Consider the following 20651-nt stretch of genomic DNA (forward strand, 5'->3'; position numbering starts at 1 on the left):
GGACTTTTCCGTCTCTGCACGTGCGCCTCAATTAAGAACATACTACACAAAGAATAGTGTGTATGTTTACTCTCCTTTTTCTTCATGTACACACTGCTTTTCTTTATCCATCTCTTTCTCAGTGTTTAATCTCTCAGGCATGCTAAGTATTTCAAATAATCCAAATAACACACGCTACCTGTACCTCTCTACATGATACTGACAGATTATTAAACGTCGATCTATTACGTGATCTATTGCGTCTTTGCAGAGACACGTTTTCAGTCCTCGACACAACAACTGAGTGACGTAATACACCGCAACAAGGTCCATGCCGCGCGCGCAAAGAATGCGTTTCAGTGGGTAAAAGTGTTACTCATCACAGAAATTCCTTAATGATATCTGTGTAGTTGGACAGGACGCTGTCTGAGGTTTGAGAGAGAGAGAGAGAGAGAGAGAGGGAGGGAAGCAGGGGGAAGACCAGTGACAGTCGTGGAGACTGTTTTTGTGATTGGTTTGGCGGTCTCGCGCTCAATGCGCTGTTCTTTTCAGCACCAAAGCACGAGCGCTTTAACGCACCATCAGCAGCATCCAGGACAGGAGGTAAGACTGAAGATTTCCATTACTTGCATTTTACTAGCATCATACTTTTTTTGTTTGTTTGTTTTTTTTGGGTAAACATATTTCATATGCGCACGAGGTTGCCGTTTTGTTTCACGCGCTCTGCGATGCCGAATCATGGGGAGGGGGAAAATTACCCCTCACCTTTTTTTTTCTTTTTCTTTTCTTTCTTTCTTTCTTTTTTTTTTTTTTTTTTAAAATACATCATATACCATATTAATAAGCTGCGTTATAAATATGTCGCACACAGTAATGCCTAAAGTAAAGAGGTGTGTGTTAATTGATGAGGCGACTTGCTGAGGTCTGCAGTGAAGTTAGAGACGTGGACCAGCTCTCCTAATGCTCTTTTTACAACCACCTTGCGTTACAATAGTGCAGGTCTTAAGAAATAAAACAAATTTTTGTTATAGCTTATTATTACAAGGCAGGGGAAGACCTAAAATGCTTGTGAATAGAGGGCAATGTATGCGCAAATCCATAGACGATATAGTGAATAGCTGATTTCCTTTCAGTCGTTTTTCTTCTTCTGGCTCTGAAAGGCTTGGCTTTGCTGTACTAATCATCTAAACTTGAGCTGAAAATATGCAATGTGAAGAAAAAAAAGGAGTAAACCTAGCCAGAGAGAGAGAGAGAGAGAGAGAGAGAGAGAGAGAGAGGGAGGAATTCAGTAAAGCTATCACTTTCTGCACTTGGATCCCCCTGAGAGCAGTCCTGCTGGAGAAAATATAATCAAATCCCCAGAAGAAGATGACACGGTTTGACACATACCGATACTTGTAAATTAAAAAAAGAAAAGAAAAAAGTGATGGGACAGTGCCAGGGGAGCTTAATAACGCGTCCATCATTCTGTCACCTCTAACGATCAAAGAGCTACAATTTTGTGGCCGCCCATCAATTCCGCCTCATTAGCATGAGTGGGTCTGTCTGATTTATTTTGCCCTGATGAAGAACTACACTAAACCCCCAGGGGAATCCGTATACATGTCATATACGATTACTTGTGTTCATAATGGATGTAAAGCCAGCTGACTCTAATGAGTATGTTACAAATAAAACCTTCTTCTTTTGATAATGTCTATTAATCAGTTGCTAATAGACTATGGGTGAGCCACAGATGGAAACATTCAACATGACACGTCTCTGAAGCAGTGCAGTGCAGTGGTATGTCCTGTCCAGCTGCAATGGGTCAGGAATTGTATCAGTTGAGCTACATCAAGCAAAAGACAGCAATGTCTGTGATGTCCAGGAGACTGCCTCTGTAGTCCTGACTTCAGAGGACGTCTGAATGCGGTGCAGTTTCAGTCCGCAGCTGCACACATTGATCTTGCATGCATAGTGGTGGGAGAAAAAAGGTCACAATAGAGGTCCCCCCCCCACAAAACCCTCTATCTTTCATTCCCAATGATAAACACACAATGCTTTGTGTTGCTGCAACAACCTCAGTGTTTACAACATGACTACACCTATTAAAACGGTGTGCTGGGACAAACATTTACAAACCATCACAATTACTTTCGACTACAAGCTCTACATCTAATGGTTGATAATCAAGGGAAAACTAATCCGGCTGATAATCAAGGAAAGAATCACACTGCTAGTGGCTATATGTAGCCTAGTGCTTATCATGATTCACCTGAACAGACAAAAAGAAATGTTCAATAGAGTCTCGAATTTGCATTTGAGCTAGCTTATCTACTCAATCAGTGTTTATCTCTTTTACAGGATCAGCCGGAGATACAGCACAAAGCAGAGTAGAACCTGAGCTTTCACATCCCCTCTCCTTTTTCCTCTTCTGTTTTTGCGCTTATCTCTCACTCTCTGTCACAACACATGTACTTCAGACATGTGTGGAGCATCGCGAAATCCCAGTGCTGACGTCTGCGTGACACAGGAGGTTTGACCTCAGCATTAAGTATAAAGGACATGGATAGTCCCATCCACCACCACTGCCATTTTGGTTAAATGATTGGGATTTCTGGATCTCCTATTCCTCTGTAGCAACACTATGGCATTACAATCCACTATCCTGAACTGGGCTCTGTACCATCTCCTTCTTCTCCTGACGGTTGAGATTTGCTGTTGGTTGCCATCATTTTCTCAACGTCTGGAGCCTCTACCAACAGAGTATGCCCACTCCATCCGAATAGATGGCGACATCATCCTGGGCGGCCTTTTTCCCGTGCATGCCCGTGGTGAACGAGGAGTGCCCTGCGGAGAGCTGAAGAAAGAGAAGGGCATCCATCGACTGGAAGCCATGCTCTTTGCCATCGACCTCATTAACAAGGATCCGGAGCTGCTGCCTAATGTGACCCTCGGTGCTCGCATTCTGGACACCTGCTCCCGGGACACATATGCCCTCGAGCAGTCGCTCACCTTTGTCCAAGCACTCATCGAGCGCGATGGCTCGGATGTACGCTGTGCTAATGGTGACCCCCCTGTCTTTGCCAAGCCTGATAAGATAGTAGGAGTGATAGGAGCATCTGCCAGCTCCGTCTCCATCATGGTGGCCAATATCCTGCGTCTATTCAAGGTAAGCCGAATGATGCACCAATACAACAGTCCATATTGCTGAGGTTTTTCACTCATCATTGTATCTAAAACAGTTGCTGGGAATGAAGCTGCATCTTGAGTGCATTGTAGGTCTCACTCTATATGAAGAGCTCTACCTATAAAATTCTTCTGGGCTTCAGAGTCATTTCTCTGCACTTGTTTGTTGTGTGTCAGGAGGAGTTGTGGCTGAGAGGTGTAAGGGACACTGCACTTATTCCTCATGGGCCTGGGTGATGTGATGTGAATGCAGTTGGGGAGTGTGACACTTCTAGCCTGTTGTTGCAGGCCGTGGTGTGCGAGCGTTCATCATCCTTGGCCTTTTGGTTTTGAGATAAACATGAAATGTTTGGTGATGAATCTTCATTTGTTGTTTTTTTTTTTGTATGTGTCACAAATGACAGGATTGATTAGTTAAATAATGGCAGCTGGTTTATAGGCAATTCGTTCTAGATAATACTTCAGCTGTATCTTCGGCACCACTGAGCTTCAGATATTGTGTAGCTTAAACAAAGACATAACTTTTATGGAGCCGATGCGTAATGCTGCACGCCCAATTAACAAGCAAACTTTAATGAACAAGGCTCGTTGGTGTTTGACTAAGGTTTATTAGCTGACCCGAGTCTGACTGATTAATGTAGACACACTGTACAATATGCCTGCGCAATGGCTAATGATGCATGTGACATAGCAGCACATATCTTCCCCCTAGAAGAATGTCAGCTACCATGACTCACACTGCAGTACTGCAATAACACAACACATGACTGTCATTAGTGTGTGTGTATGCGTGTTTATGCACACATATATGTATATCCGCTTGTGTATCTAGACGTGTATTTGTAGGTAAACTTTCTCTCATTGCTCCCAGAAGTGAAGTGTCAACAGGATTTATAGCATTTAAAAGCAGGCAGTCGGAACTACTCAGAGATTCTTTATCTTCTTGTGCTTCGTGTGTCATGATCTCTACAGATGAACAGTCAGTTTTCTCTCAGCATTTAAGATGAAAAAATACCATCAGGTCATGTGCTTAGTAGCTTTCATACGGTCTCATACCAAACTACCAGATGATATGTTTAGAAGATCTCTCTCTCTCTCTCTCTCTCTCTCTCTCTCTCTCTCACCCACACACACACACAGTCTTACTATTGTATCAGTTTTAAACACCTTTAAAATGTTTTATCACAGCTCCAAAAATTTATTAGTGGCTGCTCAACATGAAACACAACCCAAACATCTGCAGTTGCTTATATACGTGTCAAATAACACTGTTTCACTCAATAATTGCTCTATAACAAACAACCCTACTTAAACCAATCAGAATCATGCATTCTTTATTTTTTATAAGCAATGTTAATAATATAGAAGCATCTGCTGGTTTTCAAGCGTCATCTCCCCCAAACGCATGAGTGAGTCACACTTATAACTGTATTGTACAAATCACAGTGATTTTATTGAGCATATTTCCATTTCCCACTCAGCAGCACTCCACTGCTTTCACTGACATAATTATTAATGTTATGCCTACATCTAAACTTATTCCAAATCCAATAAACCGAAAGGAAACATTGTGGTTGTTTTAGGTTTTTAATAAAAGCTACAGTCTTGTGTAAAAAAATGAGAGAGCAGTTTTCCAGTCAGATGTCCCCCACAAAGTCAGACCTGTCAGATATTCTTATTCCTGTCAGGACATTTGGTTCCCACCAACGCACACACACACACACACACACCTGCATGCACACACACACCTGCATGCACACTCACACACAATAATCACAGACAAACACACTTATAGACAGTTGCATGCACACTCATACAAATGTATGGTACATCCCCCGATCAGCCAGAACATTAAAACCATCTGCCTAATGTTGTGCTGTTCCTCTTGTGGCATCAAAACAGCTCTGAGCCATGGAGGCATGGACTTCACAAGAGCGTTGAAGGTGTGCTGTGGTATGTGTGACTCACACACACCAGGCCGTCCACATTATGTAAAATAAGAAGTCATCTTCTTTCATTGCTCCATGGTCCAGTTCTGATGCTCACAGGCCCATTGTAGGCTCCTTCAGCAGTGGACAGGTGAGAGCATCAACCAGCCTCAGGCTCCCTTTACTGGTTCACTGGTTGTCCATCCTTGGAGAGCTTCTGGTAGGCACTAAACACTACATACCAGTAACATCTTCCAGACCTGCTGTTTTGGAGATAACCTGACCCAGTCATCAAAGTCACACACCAAACTCAAGAAGTGACAGTTCAATTGCTGACTAATGTTTAGTGGTGGCTCAACTAGTTAAGGGTCTGGGATGTGGATTGGGAGATTGGGCTTCAAGCACCAGCACAGTCAAATTGCCACTGTTGGGCCCTTCAGCAAGGCCCTTACTCCTCTCTGCTTCAGGGGGCTGCAGCATGGCTGCTCCTGACTGATCTACCCCTTGACAGGTGTAAAAAGTGTAATTAGTGATATTTACTTAATATAATATTTAATATTATGGTGATCTGTGTCACCAGCAGATACGTCTTTCACAAATGTCTTTCTCTTTGCCTTCATCAGATCTGTGAGGTGTTCAAAGTTTACTTCACCCACAACACCGGGTAACCTCATCCTCATCCTCACCATGATCACCATCAAGCAATACAGACTTGCTAACCTCTCATTAATATACTGCCTTCAGCTTCAGTGCTGATCATGTGACCTGCAAATCCAACACCTTTGGAAAAGTTCATCAGTATGCAGGTGATATTAATAAAACCTGAACTTTTTCAGTGTCTGGTCAGCACTGCTTCACAGCGGTTCTCTCTTTTTTCCTAGTTACACAATTGACCTGTATTCACAAACTAGATGAATTCTATGTTTTATACATATATATGTATAAAACATAGAATTCATCTAGTTTGTGAATATATTCACAGCACATCCCTCCAATTCCTCAGAATAAACACCTCCACTTCTTCACCTCTTAGCCCTTCACCAAACGGCATCCAACTGTTTGGTGGAAGTCATGGTGGTGGTGAGCCAGAGCTCCAGGCCATGTATCTACAATATCCACATCCACACTGCAGTTAAATATGTTTCTCTGCAGGATCTTTATCCAGACCTGCACGTACAACTGCTTTTAAAACATTCACAATGCGAGGTTTATGTGAAAGCTGAAGCTCACCTCAACTCAGTTGATGAATCTAAGATGAATCTGTTGATGGAGAAGAGAGTGTAGGCCCTTAAAAAAGCTACATGGTGCCTGTTCTAGTCCACTATTTTAAGTTTCATGGTAATAAGAGCTACTAATTCAATCTTTAACAATGAAATGGAAGTCGCACTACAGACATGACGGGTGGCTAATAGTTTCAGGCCGCGTTATTAGCATTAACATTTTCACTTCAATGAATATAATGCTTTAATATTAGTAACATGAGGGTTTAATGGATTGTGTTCGTTATCGTTTTAGTAGGTGAATATATTTTCATCATAAGACATCTCAAAGACAAAAAGACTAAATACACCTCTAAAAGTATTGTTACGACAAGACAAATCTTGTGTTTTTGCTATTCACTGAAGAAATTTGGGTTTGAAATGAAAAGATGAAACGATAGACCAACATTTCAGCTTTAATTTCCTGATATTTACATCTAGATCTGTTACACATCTTAGAAATATAGCACCTTTTGTGGCAGACCACCAAGTTGTAAGGTGAGCAAAAGTACAGGAACAGACATTCTTAAGTTAATATTAGGTTGCTTATCTCTTGCGTGCAATAACTGCATTAAGCCATTGACCCAGGCTTGTAGTGCAGCTTTTTGCAGTTTGTCTTCTCCCTTCAGTTTCCTCTTCAGCAGATGAAATGCAGATCTGTTGAGTTAAGGTCAGCTGATCCGCTTGGCCAACCTTATTCAGTGCTTTGTTGATTGTCATTGTCTTGCTCCATGTTGAAGTTTCTGTCAATCAGATTTACATTTCTGTGGAGAAAGGCCAGACTGGATGATTGTGTAAACTTCTGACTTCATTCTGCTGATACCATCATGAGCTCTATCATTAATACAGGTTAGTGAGAAGGTTCCAGAAACAGCCATGCAAGCCCAAGCCGTGACACTACCACCACCGTGCTTTACTCATGAGCTCGTATGATTTGGATCAGGAGCTTTCTTTCTCCACACTTTGGCTTTTCCATCACAGTATTAGAGGTTCATCTTGGTTCTTGGCTCATCTCTGTATTTCTTTGTGAATTCCAATCTGTTCTTACTGCTGATGAATGGAATGGTATCTTGTGGTATGGTCTCTATATTTCTGCACACCTTTCATACTGTGACTACCTGTGGAGGTTGTTAGTGACATCACTGACTGTTGTTTTTGGTTTTTCTGCACAGCTCTCCCAACGTTTCTCTTATCAGCTCCTTGGTTGACCTGTTCCAGGTCTGGTTGCTACACCAGTGGTTTCTTTCTTTCTCAGGACATTCCAGATTGTTGTATTGTTCATGCCCAGTGCTTGTGCAATGGTTCTGATTGATTTTCTTTCTTTTCTAACAAATGCAGTCTTCACAGTTGAAACCCAGAGCTCAAAGCAGGAGTAGACATTCAGAGCAATTAATTGTTTAAACAATCAATCTAACAGAGCAAACGTGAATAACAAGACAGATCTAGACCTTCCAATAACTTGGATCACTTGAAAAATAGGTGGTTCAGACAAAAGGTGGCATACGGAAATGAAAGCTGAAATTCTGATATTCATCTTTTGATCTCAAACCTGAATCTCATCAGCAGAACTGACCTTGCTGTTCCAGTGCTGCTGGAGGGGATTGTGTATACACACCAGTGACAAAATAAACACACACGAACGCTTTGATATGACATTTAAAATATCTCTGTTTTAATTTAAATATCATCAGTCATGATCTGTGACGCCATTTTTATTACCTTCACATTTTAATTCAGTTCTAAGGACTCTTGCCCCACACCAGGTCAGCTAATAATCCTAGTTTTCTTATATATTGTGCATTAAAAACAACAGGTCTGTTGCAGTAGCTGTTTGCTCACACTCTTATTTTTTTTTTATCCAAAAATACATGTACATGCACAAATTTGTCCTGCTTGCTCATGGACCTTCCTCTCAAAATGATTTGTGCAGATTTGCTTTCTCTGTGTTTATGCACATATGCTCATTTTTCTGCTCTTGCACTCTTGCAGATTTCCTCTTCCTGCTCCTGTTTTTTAATGCAACGACACTGCTGAAGGATGTCAGCCAGTCAGAATGGGTTATAGGTTTTTACCGCTCAGTCGTAGAGGAATCAGAGATTAAACAGGTCAATATTTAAGCTTCTTGTGACATCTAGCATGCTGACAGTAAAAGATTTAGTAACATGGAACGCTTCCCAGATAGATCTCACATACATCAGCACAACACGAGTCACTTCTGTCTTTATAACGTTCCAACGACCTTGTTTGCTTCTTGCGACGATGACAGCACATTGTTGTGTTATGATCATTTGCTAGTCTCAGCCATAATGTGTGATTTAATCCCATCAGCAATGTAAGACAGCACCGCTTCCTGGGATGATTTATTCGATCCCCACTCTCTCTCTCGCCATAAGCAGATTCAGCTCAAGTATCCTTCACGCAGCTTTTCTCTCCAAATGTAGCTCTTATAGATAGTTTTCTCTGACTCGATGTGTGTCTGTATATATTAAATGAATAAAAAACTAGGCATTATACCGGGTTCTCGCAGCCTGATGACACTTCATTGCACACCTCCTCATTCCACATACTTTTGACTCATTCTGAGCTGACACAGCGAACAGCGCTTCATAGCCCGATCTCCACTTTCATGCATATTCACCCTTCTGCTGCTGAAGCTTAGGCCTGTGATACAGTTCAGTTAGAATAGAAGTATAGAAATTACACCAATTTTTTATTTGCTGTCAACAGAGGTTTGTGGTATTTCCTGACTTGTCACTTAGTTGCTTGGTTAACCTCTGTACCCTCTGTAGCAGGCTACTTAAGAGAGATCTGATATTATATCATCAGACTCTAAATTGATTCAGCTATTGGTTGTTTAGACGAGTTCATTTGGTTAACTGAAGCTCTGCTTGATATTGGGTAGCTCTGCATCCCTGGGGTTGGGTTTGATTCTCACCATTGCTCTGTATATGTGAGTCTGCATGTTCTCTCCAGGGTTTCCTCAGGGTTCTCCGGTTTCCTCCCCAAGTCCGTTACATGCGTTGTAAGCTAACTGGCATCTCAAAATTGTCTGTAGTGTGTGATTGTCTTCTGCCTTGTGTCCTGAGTAGACTCCAGCCTCTGCGTGACCCTGTGTAATAAGAGCTACAGAGAAAGAAAGGATGAATGGATGATGTTCCTAAGATGCTGTGAGTCTTATAACCTAGTAATGATAATTCACACTACATTCACACTATATTAACACATCTTGAATTTCAGCAAATGTCTTGTATGATTCCTGTTATACAATTAAAATCAACCAAATATAAGGTTATTTAGATTAATATTTCTAGCTTGAAATTGTTTGGTTATCTAATTTTAAGTATTTATTTCTGGAAAAGAAGCAAAATGACTGTATCTGCTAACAGAATACAAAAGTCTGAAATGAGAAGAAATGTATAGAAATAGGTTTAATAATTCTTATATTTGGTTCGTTGTAATATACTAAGAGGAAATAAAGCTTATTATGAAGAAAAAGCTTATTGAATCGACTTATTTCAGATTTGTTCGTCAAGGGATTTAATTGAGTAACATTAACACAGTTAGTTTTTGTACATTGTGTATTTTCAAAGCGCAAAATAAAATCTAACGCTGGTGTTTCACAACAGACACTTTCCCACTGTGCTATTCTACCATGCATGCTTTAACTGCTTAAATATAAGAGGAGGGATTTCACAATGTTACTGGTTTAATACTAAGAGAATTGATCACGCTCACTCTACATCTAGTCTGGTCATTAGAAATGTGTTTATATTAAGGTTAGTTTAAACAGACAGAGAGAGAGAGAGAGAGAGAGATGGAGAGAGAGATGGAGGGAGGGAAGGAGAATGAGAGAGAGAGACATGGAGGGAGGGAATGAGAATGAGAATGAGAGAGAGATGGAGGGAGGGAGGGAAGGAGAATGGGAGAGAGAGAGAGAGATGGAGGGAGGGAAGGAGAATGGGAAAGAGAGATAGAAGGAGGGAGGGAAGGTGAATGAGAGAGAGAGATGGAGGGAGAGAAGGAGAATGCGAGAGAGATGGAGGGAGGGAGGGAGAGAGAGAGAGAGAGAGAGAGAGAGAGAGAGAGAAATAAAGAGAAATGATCGTATTCTAGTCTCTTGCAGATTTACATGAAAATGATCAGACAAATCACTATTGAATTCATTTGCTTTCACATGTTGTGGCCCTCAGTCTCATCAGTCAGGCCAAGTAATGAGGCTAAAACAACAGGTTATTAAAGCTGGAGGTGTATTTATTTATTCTAATGGTGCAGTAGCTCACACTCACCCCATTAACATGGGAGTCCTAGCTAACTAAAAGAAGTTGGTGTTGCGGCATGACTAGAGAACAGGGATCTTCTGTGCTAATGCGACTGAATCTTCAGATATAAATTGATAAAAAAATAAATTGCGCTCTAATTTCTTAGAGCTCATAAGGGAGTATAATTCTCCATCCAAATCCATAGTCCTGAAAGTAGCAGGATTTCCATTTCCCAGAGAACACAGAAAATCTGCGTGTGAGGTAAAAAAAAAAAAAAGCATAATAAAATAATAATAATAAAAATTCAGGCTTACCTCCATTATTCCAGAGGTTTATTGTAGTGTATTTTGTATATGCACCGAGTATCTGTGGGTGTGTGTGCGTAGGAGATATGAGAGAGAAGAAAAGCTTCCTGAAGCTTCCTCCAGTCGTCTGCTGATTATGGCTTGGAAGGATGGCTCTCAGGTAGACGGCCAGCGTGGCAGCTGCTGAGCTTGCTGTTGTGTAAACTGAGAAAAGCTGAGGGTGAGGAAGAGCAAGCGAGTGCAGATGGTGCACCTGGGTTTTTTTTTGTATCTGTCAGTGGAACTGAAAGAATGAAAATGTGCTTCTGGTCCTCCGACACATGGTATCTCATTAGGAAGACAAACACAAACTGTTCTCCCTTCACTTAGTTGTGTATTACTGCATCCTTCAAGATGCCCAGTCATGAGCTGTGTTATATACTGAGTCCCTCACCTGTGTACATCGTACTAGCTACTGTAGTAGTATGCAGTGTTGTGCAGGATGCAGTGTTATTATATTCCGAGAAGATTAAACATCGATCATGTGAGAAAGCCAATTTTTAGCTCATCATAATCGTATAAACCACTGACCAAGTAAATGAATATAAGGAGCTCGCCAAATGAACGTGTCAATAAACCTAGCATTGTTCCTTAACCTTCGTCCTGTCTTCCCCTTGACCGTGTGACTTCTGTCCTCGCAGGTCAGTATTGACTCAGTCTGGTTTAACTGTTTTTAAAACATGAAATGTAAAATTATCACTCAGTTCTGTTACATGTTTTAATGAACTTCATTCCATTTGTCATTAGACCTCATTTACATACAATAAACCATATTTCTGACACAAAAAAGCATTTAAAAATGGGACAGATTTGACCTCAAGGACAACAGGAGGATTAAATGGTTTCTTTCCAAAGTATTTTTCACTAAGATGTCAGTTTTTGTTATTTTATAGCCAGTTGGCTTACAGAAGCTTTGCAGAAAAATGAAAGTGTTTCAGCTACAGTGTTCATGTAAATAATCTGGATTTTAGCCAAGAAGCTCTCACATCTGGCTCATAACTGTCTCCTGTATTCATCCATTAGTGTACCAGCTTCTGTAGGAGGCACAGCAAAAAAAAAACCCATTACACCCAGATGAAGTGTGGCAGCTCCCACAGTCAAGCAGGTGAGGCTTTCTGCAAGCAATGGCAGGAGTTTGTCAGATTTTTTCCTCTCCAGTTCTCACAATGACTTATGGAGGTATCTATTTTTTTTTAATACCTTTAATGCGACTGTTCAAAATGCCCCTCAGTGCAATGGTCTGTGGGTGAGCAACTTTCACTTGCAAATTTGCCATGGAGAGGATTTCAACCAGGAGCTAACTGTCTGACAGCTTAGTGTTCACTGCAAATCCTATAAAATATTACTGCTTTAGGAAACTACTTGTTCCTGCTACAACATGAGGTCATTTAACACGTCCAGAAAAGTGCAATACAGCTCTGAACTGTGTTTTTATACTTATTATTTAGTTATTACAGCGGATGCCCTTTACAATCACTTAGTGCTTACTCTGATATTATTATTCTAATGTCTGCAAAACACTCAACCCTTAACCTTCTGGAGAAAAAAATAAAAACACAAAATTGCAGCGCATGTTCTGAGTCTCATAGGCCAAGTGTACAATATAAAAAAAGATATGTTTTTGAATGACACTTGCACATGTCACCAACTTGGGAAAATTAGCTTCACTTCACTTCTAACAAGCATTCAACCTCCACCCACCCATCCATTCATTCTCTACACCACTTATCCTTCTGGGTCGTGGGGAACCTGGAGTTTATGCCAGGAGACTTAGGGCACAAGGTAGGATACACCTTGCACAGGATGCCAGTCTATTGCAGGGTACAAACGCATACACACCCATTCAAACCAGATCAAGCCTACAATGCATGCATTGGAATTGGGGAGGAAGCTGAAATACCTGGAGGAAACCTTCAAGAACATGCAAACTCCATACACACAGAGCGAACTCGAAGGTGTAAGGCCAACTTGCTAACCACCAAGCCACCGTGCCCTCAGCATGCAACATATTCAGTAAACAGCACAATACAATATGGTCAGGTCATTAATCATTAAGCCTATAGAGTCATAGCATACGGCTTCCACACAACCAGGCTGAAAATCATTCTTTAGGAGAAAGAATGGAATCATGAACTCATAACATTCTAACAGTTTACTACAGTTTCTTCGAGTCCAGAGCGGCCCAGGTGACTAACGCTGCAGCACATTACCCCTAGGCCACTTCCCAACAACGTCTGAAAGGAGAACTTTGTGATTTCATCATCCACAAAAGATCAGTTTATAAATCCCTAAGCAGCATTCGAAGATGCTTGAAGTGTGGTTAGGGATGAGCGTCCCATTCTCTGGACATACAACAGACATTTCTGCTGACACAAGAATTCATTTTAGCTTCATGCAATTTAACTGCCTGTTGAAAACTGCACACACACTCAGCTTACACTGATTAGGGACATTGTGTTAATAACTGGGTAAGTACAACCTGTACAACCTGACTGGAGGCAACAAGATGCTGGAAATGAGATTGTGATCCATGACATGCTCTGATCCATCATATCTGCTGGAAGCAGATATTTTTGACCATAAAAGAATGCACATGGTCAGCATTAAGTGACCCATTGTGTGCAAAGACAACATTCTCCACACCATTACACCACTGCCACCAGCAAATACAGTACCATCAGTACCACAGTACCATCTGCAGCAGAAATCGAGATTCATCAGACCTTTATCGTTCAACAGTTCAGTTCAGTGCGCCACTTGTTTCTCAGAAATTCTTCTACCGTTGTAGTAAATCTGCCTATAGACTCAGTATATTGTGCATTCTAAAATACTTTTCAGCATATCCTGGTTGTAAAGAGTGGTTATGAGTTACCATAGCCTTCCTGTCAGCCTCTAGTCTGGTTTTTCTCATCAGAATTGCTGCTCACTGTATGTTATATTGTTTTTATTGCACCATTTGATATAAACTCTAGAGAATGTTGTGCATGAAAATAGTTCAGCAGGAAGAAAAACAGCAACCATGGCACGGCCAAGTCACTGAGATTACTTCCCCCCAATTCTGATGTCTGACGTGAACATTAACTGTATTAATTTTGACCTGTATCTGCATTACTGCTGCCACATGATTGGCTGAATGGACAACTGCATGACTGAACAGATGTCAATGATAAAGTGACTGGCTAGTGTAGGTGTGTGTATGATTTAGCTGTACTAAATGCATGGATTTGGATCCTGCAGCTTTGTTAAACCCATAGGAATCACCAGTGGTCTACAGAAATCCCTAGTGGCAAAGACCCCAGGGGCTCAAGAAATGCACAATGGGACTGGCAATGAGGATAAAATGCTTATAGGAAATAATGAGAATAAGTATTTCTCCCCTGGACAAGCTGTTTCTCGTTTTTAACACACCATCACTGAGAGGGTATATGGGGATTAGTAGCTCAATCATTTCTGATCCAAGAACAGTCCATCTCCAGATATTCTTTCTTTCCTGTGATGCTATTTTGCTGTTGTTACATAATAAGTCTGTATCTGATTACTGGGGATTTTGTTGGTGAGTGTAATCATTAGGATCAGCTTCATCAGGTGCTAATGATGTTACTGTAAAAGACAGTGGCCAGTTAATATGAGTGGAATTGAGTATAATCTCATTATATAAGACTATTTGAGTATTTGCCTTCTTTTACATTTGATGTTGAACTTAACTCTTCATACAGTCCTTTGTGAATAAGTCTGATTAATTTACAGGCAGGTTTCTATACCATAATATAGCAAAACATACCAGAGCGACCTCAGTAATCCAGTTATGTGAGCGAGTTGTGCAATATGCAGAATGATAATAAAGGTGACTTTGACTGTGTGTGTGTGTGTGTGTGTGTGTGTGTGTGTGAGAACATGAATCATTGTGGTTGTGGGCAGTTGTGTGCATACAGTTCAACTGAATCCTGCAGCCACCACTGCATGATATACATTTATTTTCTATTTCATTTGGATTATGCCAGCTGGCTGCACCAATGGTCCGTTTCTTACTGAGTGATTTCACACGCAACCTCCAGGAGGGAGGAGATGGTCTGGGAGTTGAAAGTCAAAAGAAAAAAAAAAAAAAAGCCTATACAAAGTAATAGCTCTGGTATAACTAGTTGAGAGGCATATGCATTTAAACAACACGTCTTTACCTTGTGAGCATGCTCAGATCTAAAACCAAGAAGATCCCAGGCTTGCTGAAGGCGAGGATCTGACTTGCCTCTCTGGGGTGTAGTTCAGACACATGGTTTAGAGGAACTGTCATGCTGAGCCTTTCAAGGCTTGAAAGCAAGGACAAGAGTTTTGTATTTGATCCTCGCTTCAGCAGGAAGAGCAGGGAGTGAGTGGAGTGTCCTGTGGAGCAGTGTCAGTAAATTAGTCACGTGAGAAGATACAGGTGCAGGACATAATTCCTGATGCTCTGTAGATGAACAGTAGTTTATGATGAGCAGCCAGTATGCTGGTGCAGAATGACTTACTAGAAATGTCCAATGCCAGTTTAAGAAATTTGGTTAAGAAAGTTGCAGTTTTGTGGTCTTTATTATTCCACAGTGGTAGGGGATGACTACCACTATGCTTTTTAACTGGTAGGCAGGCGGCTGTGAAATCTGGTGTCTGGCTGAAAATACTGATGGGTTAGTGCAGGAAACTCTTCCCGCAGTCTGGCAGAGTCAGTGGTAAACAATGCTTGATTCGTGGGAGGAACTCTGAAAGATTTTATTTTATTTTTTTTGCTTTTAGACAGGACAGTCGTATCTGAGATTGGAATTACTGGTCTGAAACTTGCTGTTTATTCGCTGACACTCTGTAGATTTATAGATGTTTTCACTTTGGGAAGTTTTAAGACAGCCAGAAAATTTCTTCTGGCCATCACGACCGGCAGAATTTTTTTTTCATTTGTCATTTGTTTTCTTTTCTGTCTTCTTGTCCTTTCTCTGCCTTTCCATTCCTTCTGCCTTTTCAGTTTAGAAAAGTCTCCATCTTGCTTCTGTTCTGTATGGAAACACCTTTCTCCCTGTCCAGTAGAGTCTATTAATCAGAGCTGGGACTTTCTATGTTGTGATGTTGTGTGTTTTATGTTGTTATGTCTGGAGTGAAAGCGTACAGTGGGGGAAAGATTGCTGGTCCCTCATCCCACTTCCTGGAGCTGGCCGTTGGGAACCAATTGAGCTACACCACACCACAGCATTATTTATACACGTCAAGCTTAAATAGATGGGAATAGTTTATCTGCTGTTCGCTTGTAAAAACAACACTCCACTCCCCATGAACCATTTCTCTAGCTTGCAAAAGAACATGTTGTACACAACAGGGGTGTAGGCAGATCTTTCACAGAGAGATGGCCAGGTTAGACTTAATTAAGATGATATAAAAGGGTGGGTCACAATACTAATCAAATCAAAATTACATACAATGGCTGTCTGTATCTATGTAGGATCTCTATTGGACACACACACACACACACAAACTCAAATAAACAAACAAACCAATCAATTACAAATTCCACACAGTTGGCTAATTGTTAAATGAAGAATTCTAATGTAATGCATCGAATTATTGAATTCTGAAAGTGGAAAAAGATTTTGAATTGTTTGTTTGTTGGGTCCTGGGAACTGGGACCAGTAAGTCCTGGGAATTTGCCTCACAACGAGATTTGGAAAGCCTTCCCCTTTTTACACTGATGACTATTAATACTAATAATTACATCTTACTGGGCTGGCCAGAAGGGTTGCCATGCCAATAGGTTGGCACTACCCACAATATCCATCTCTAACCCTCTGGGTTTTCTAGTTTCCTCCTTCAGTCCAAAGGAATGCATGGCAGGCTGACTGGCATCTCCAAATTGCCTGTAGAGTATCCACAGTGTCTCCTGCCTAATCCCTTGGGATGGACTCCATTCTCCCTGTATAGGATAAACACTACAGAAAATGAATGGATGGATGGAATAAATCTCATACCTTTTCAAAATGATAAAATTATACAAGTAAAATTTATTTTAGTTTTATTTGTCTTAATATTTTATTTGTCTTCATACATTTTTACCTTTACATGATAATACTAATAATTCTGATAATACTTATTATATTATACTTATATTATACTTATTCTCAGAATTCCCATTCTACATGTCTGGCTCCAGCATGGGTTCTAAATAGTAGAATAAACAGTAGACAAACTGCAGCAGAGAGTCAGATATGTAGGGCTGACCTGTCTGAAAATGCTAGCTCAGATGATTTCCTCTTTCGTGTGGATGTTCTGGCAGACAGTTTGTTCCAGTTTACTGCACTGATATAGAGGGTGATCCTCTAGTGGTTATCAGTGTGGAGGAAGTGACCCGTAGCCAACATCTTACACTCTGAAATGTTTCAAACACACTGCTGAATGAGTTTGTTCGAGCACAGATGTTCCTAATCTCCAGGCAGAGAAAGTGATGCGGTTCAAGGCTTTTCATTAATCATATGTGAACACTATGATATTGACGTCAGTGCTGAGAGGCAGTTTTAAGGCTAATTTGGAATTATTGTGTGTAGCTGCTGCAGCAGGTTTATAGGCTATAACACATATAATAGAAACTAAAGCATCAGCATATCTATTATTTACTGATTCCAGCTTGAAAAAATTCAGTGACGCAAAACTAAACAAAAAAAGCTTTCTGGTCAGCCAGCACATATTCTCACACATCCACACACACACACACACACACACTTTAACAGCACAGTGTACGGTATCACATAAAGGTCATGAAATCATGTGGATGGTCCTGTCTCTTCTATCATCATCTCTGAGCTCGCCTCCCAAACCTGTACTCCTAAATCCTCACTGATTCTCCCGGCTCACTCAGGTCTCCTCAATACACCTTAGTGTGGAAAAAATCCCTTTCCCTCATTACCATAAGGACAAAGAAATACAATTTAAAAAAAAAATTCTGAAAAATATTGAATAATAATAAGAGTATGGAATGTAATAATATGGAAATAAATGAGGGAAATATATATAAAAAAATGACAGTAACACTGCTAGGGATTTCCATCCACATTCTACAGTGGCATGAGTGAGAGGAAAAAAAATAAATTGGCGCTCTGATTTGCTTTGCCACTTAGCTAATGTAAAGCAATAGAGAGAAACTCACACAGACTCTTTTAATCATCAGGAGGTAGAGACAAGTGCAAGGTCACAACACCTGACAGATGTGCCACTGCAACTATGTAATTTTAATATCCCATCTCTTTTGGAGTACCTGAGTGAATTATTCATTTGAAGTGCTACGAGTTTCGTGGGGTTGCCGAGCAGAAGGACGAGAGGCAGAGGGTCTGGGTTGAGGTGGGTTAACAGCGATGTAACAAGTGCCTCCCTCTCTTGCCTTAATTTGTCTCGTCATTAGCCTGCCAGCACCTCGAGGGAGAAAGAAAGTGATGAACATGAGCACTGTGGTGTTAATCAATACACACTCTCTATCTCTCCCTCTGTTTACTTTGGCAGAGTGAAGTTTTATGCCCTGGTTTCAGTAATTGGAACTTGGCTGCTTGCTCGGTCCCTTCTACTGGATTTAATTAAAGCCCTTCTTCCTTGAGGTCAGAAGGAAGCTTGAGGTAAAGCTGTCGTCTAATGAGAGACTGGCTCTTTCATCACAGCTGAGGTAAAGCACATCGATTTCTCGCATGTAATCGGTTGCACACAGTGAAAAATCTCTCCTATTGGACAGATTGCATCTATATATCCACAGTGCTCACTGGTCACGTCCAGGAGTGTTATTCTTTTGGCTGCACGGGACAGAGGTCTGACACCAGGTTCTGGCACTTAGGAGCAAATATCCCCAAATGGACATCATGGACTATAACATTTTGTCATTTTCATTTAATATAAATGATTAATAACCAGAGCAATATCCCTTGCACTGACTTGCCAGCCTAACAGGAAGGCAGTGCATCTGATTTCTGCAGCAACAGAACCATTCTTGGATTTTATGCAGGCAAGGGCACTGAACCCATCTTCAGGAGCTTGTAGGATAAACCATCATCTCAGTGCATGCACAGAAACCAACACTCTTCCAAAGCATACTCAATCAACTGCGATGGCAGATCAGTTGAAGCGTTCTTGAAGACAAACAGGTTGTGTAACCGCTCATTTGGTTTTTCGACAAATCTGGATCGTGTGTCTGAAAGTGCTCGAGCAGGCGTTACTGACATCTCCTTATTTGTTGGGAAACACTGATCAGTGCTGTTCTCTGACATCAACCAAAAAGAAATGTGGTATAATCTTTCTTCCAAAAAAGCAATCTTCCTTTTGAATGCACTGATTTGATCACTCATCTGCAGTGTAATCTTCTTTTCTCCCAGCGTACTCATGTTCAGTTCATTTAGTTTTCTGAATATATTGGTAGCAGATGTGAGAAGGTTCATTTTATTTGCACTGCACAAAAAGCTGACAGTTTTTTAAAGCATCATTCCGACACTTTTCCCCTTTGACAACCGATGGACTTCAGTGTGAAAGAGCAAGACATTGCGCTCAGACCCCATCGTTAGGAAAGCTTAGCAAACTCTGGGTGTGTGTAAGGCTAAATATATTTCTCAATAGACCCGACATGTCCAAGGTCTGGACTCGGAAACTGCTCGTGGTTGACCATGCAGTGTGTCCACACACCAGAGGGAGCCACATCCATAACGAGAGTCTGCACGTCGTTCATGATGATTGTGTGTGCTCAAAATCTGACTATTTCAATCCCATGGGATCTGCTTCTCTTCCATGTAGCTGCAAAAGCAGTACAAAACATCCTCATGTGTGGAGTCTTCACATATAGCAAAGTAAGTAAGAGCAGGAGCATCACGGCTCTCACAGCTAACATCCGTTTGAAGAGTGTTCGCGAGGGAACTGTTCACTCGCTTCGTATGGGCTCTTGAGGTTGCTTGCTATCGCAAATCTCCTTTGTTTCAGCACGCTATTTGAAAGCGGAATAGATTTATGTTTGTGCGCCTCTTCATTCCTGCACATTGCTCTCACCATATCAACTGGTGTTGCCAGGATTAATGTTTTCCAAGCATCTGCTTTCAGAGCTTTAGCTACTTAACAACTCACCTCATAAAATGCTTTTAATGTTCTTACTGTTATAGTCATAGACAAAAGTATGTGGACACCAGGCCATCACACTCATGTGTGCTTGATGAACATCCCACTCTTCTGTGAAGTCTTTCCACTAGATGTTGGAGTGTGTCTGTGGGGATTAGTGATCATTCAGCTACAAGAGCATTAGTGAGATCAGACACTGATGTTGTAAGAGTGAGGAGGTCTGGGGTTCAGTCGGTGTTCCAGTTCATCCCGAAGGTGTTCAGTGGGGTTGAGTCAGAGTCAGGGCAGTTCTTCCACTCTTAATTGTAAATAATATTCATTTGTAATATAATTAAATAAATAAAAAACCCTGCAGTTATAAATAAAGGGACCTCCATGTGGGACTGCAACTGCTAGTTATGGAACCTCTGTATGTGTTAGAACCAATTGTACAACATCTGATTCTTGAAATTTCTTCCAAGGAATCAGGATAAGATTTCGGATTAACCAGATCTCTTCATCTGACACTGACCTTGATCACGTAAGACATAAATGTTCTTAAAGGATCAAATGGAAATGAGGCATTTGAAGTAGATTGTCTAGATTCAATCACACCTTCCTTCCATCCACAGCAGGGAAGCGATTTTA

General features: G+C 41.0%; 1 protein-coding gene across 2 annotated transcripts in view; it reads left to right on the top strand.

The window, feature by feature from the left end:
- Positions 1-338: 338 nt before the first annotated feature.
- Positions 339-20651, top strand: part of grm8a (glutamate receptor, metabotropic 8a) — a 211252-nt gene continuing 190939 nt past the window's right edge. Inside the window, exons 1-2 of one of the 2 annotated variants that reach the window (XM_058417469.1) lie at positions 339-582; positions 2323-3130. In XM_058417469.1, coding sequence (XP_058273452.1) covers positions 2606-3130 — 525 coding nt within the window. In that variant the 5' untranslated portion in view covers positions 339-582; positions 2323-2605. The remainder of the gene's footprint in view (positions 583-2322; positions 3131-20651) is intronic. The other variant, XM_058417470.1, reaches the window with a different exon arrangement.

This window comes from Hemibagrus wyckioides, linkage group LG19 (assembly GCF_019097595.1).
Source record: "Hemibagrus wyckioides isolate EC202008001 linkage group LG19, SWU_Hwy_1.0, whole genome shotgun sequence".
Classification (NCBI taxonomy): Eukaryota; Metazoa; Chordata; class Actinopteri; order Siluriformes; family Bagridae; genus Hemibagrus; species Hemibagrus wyckioides.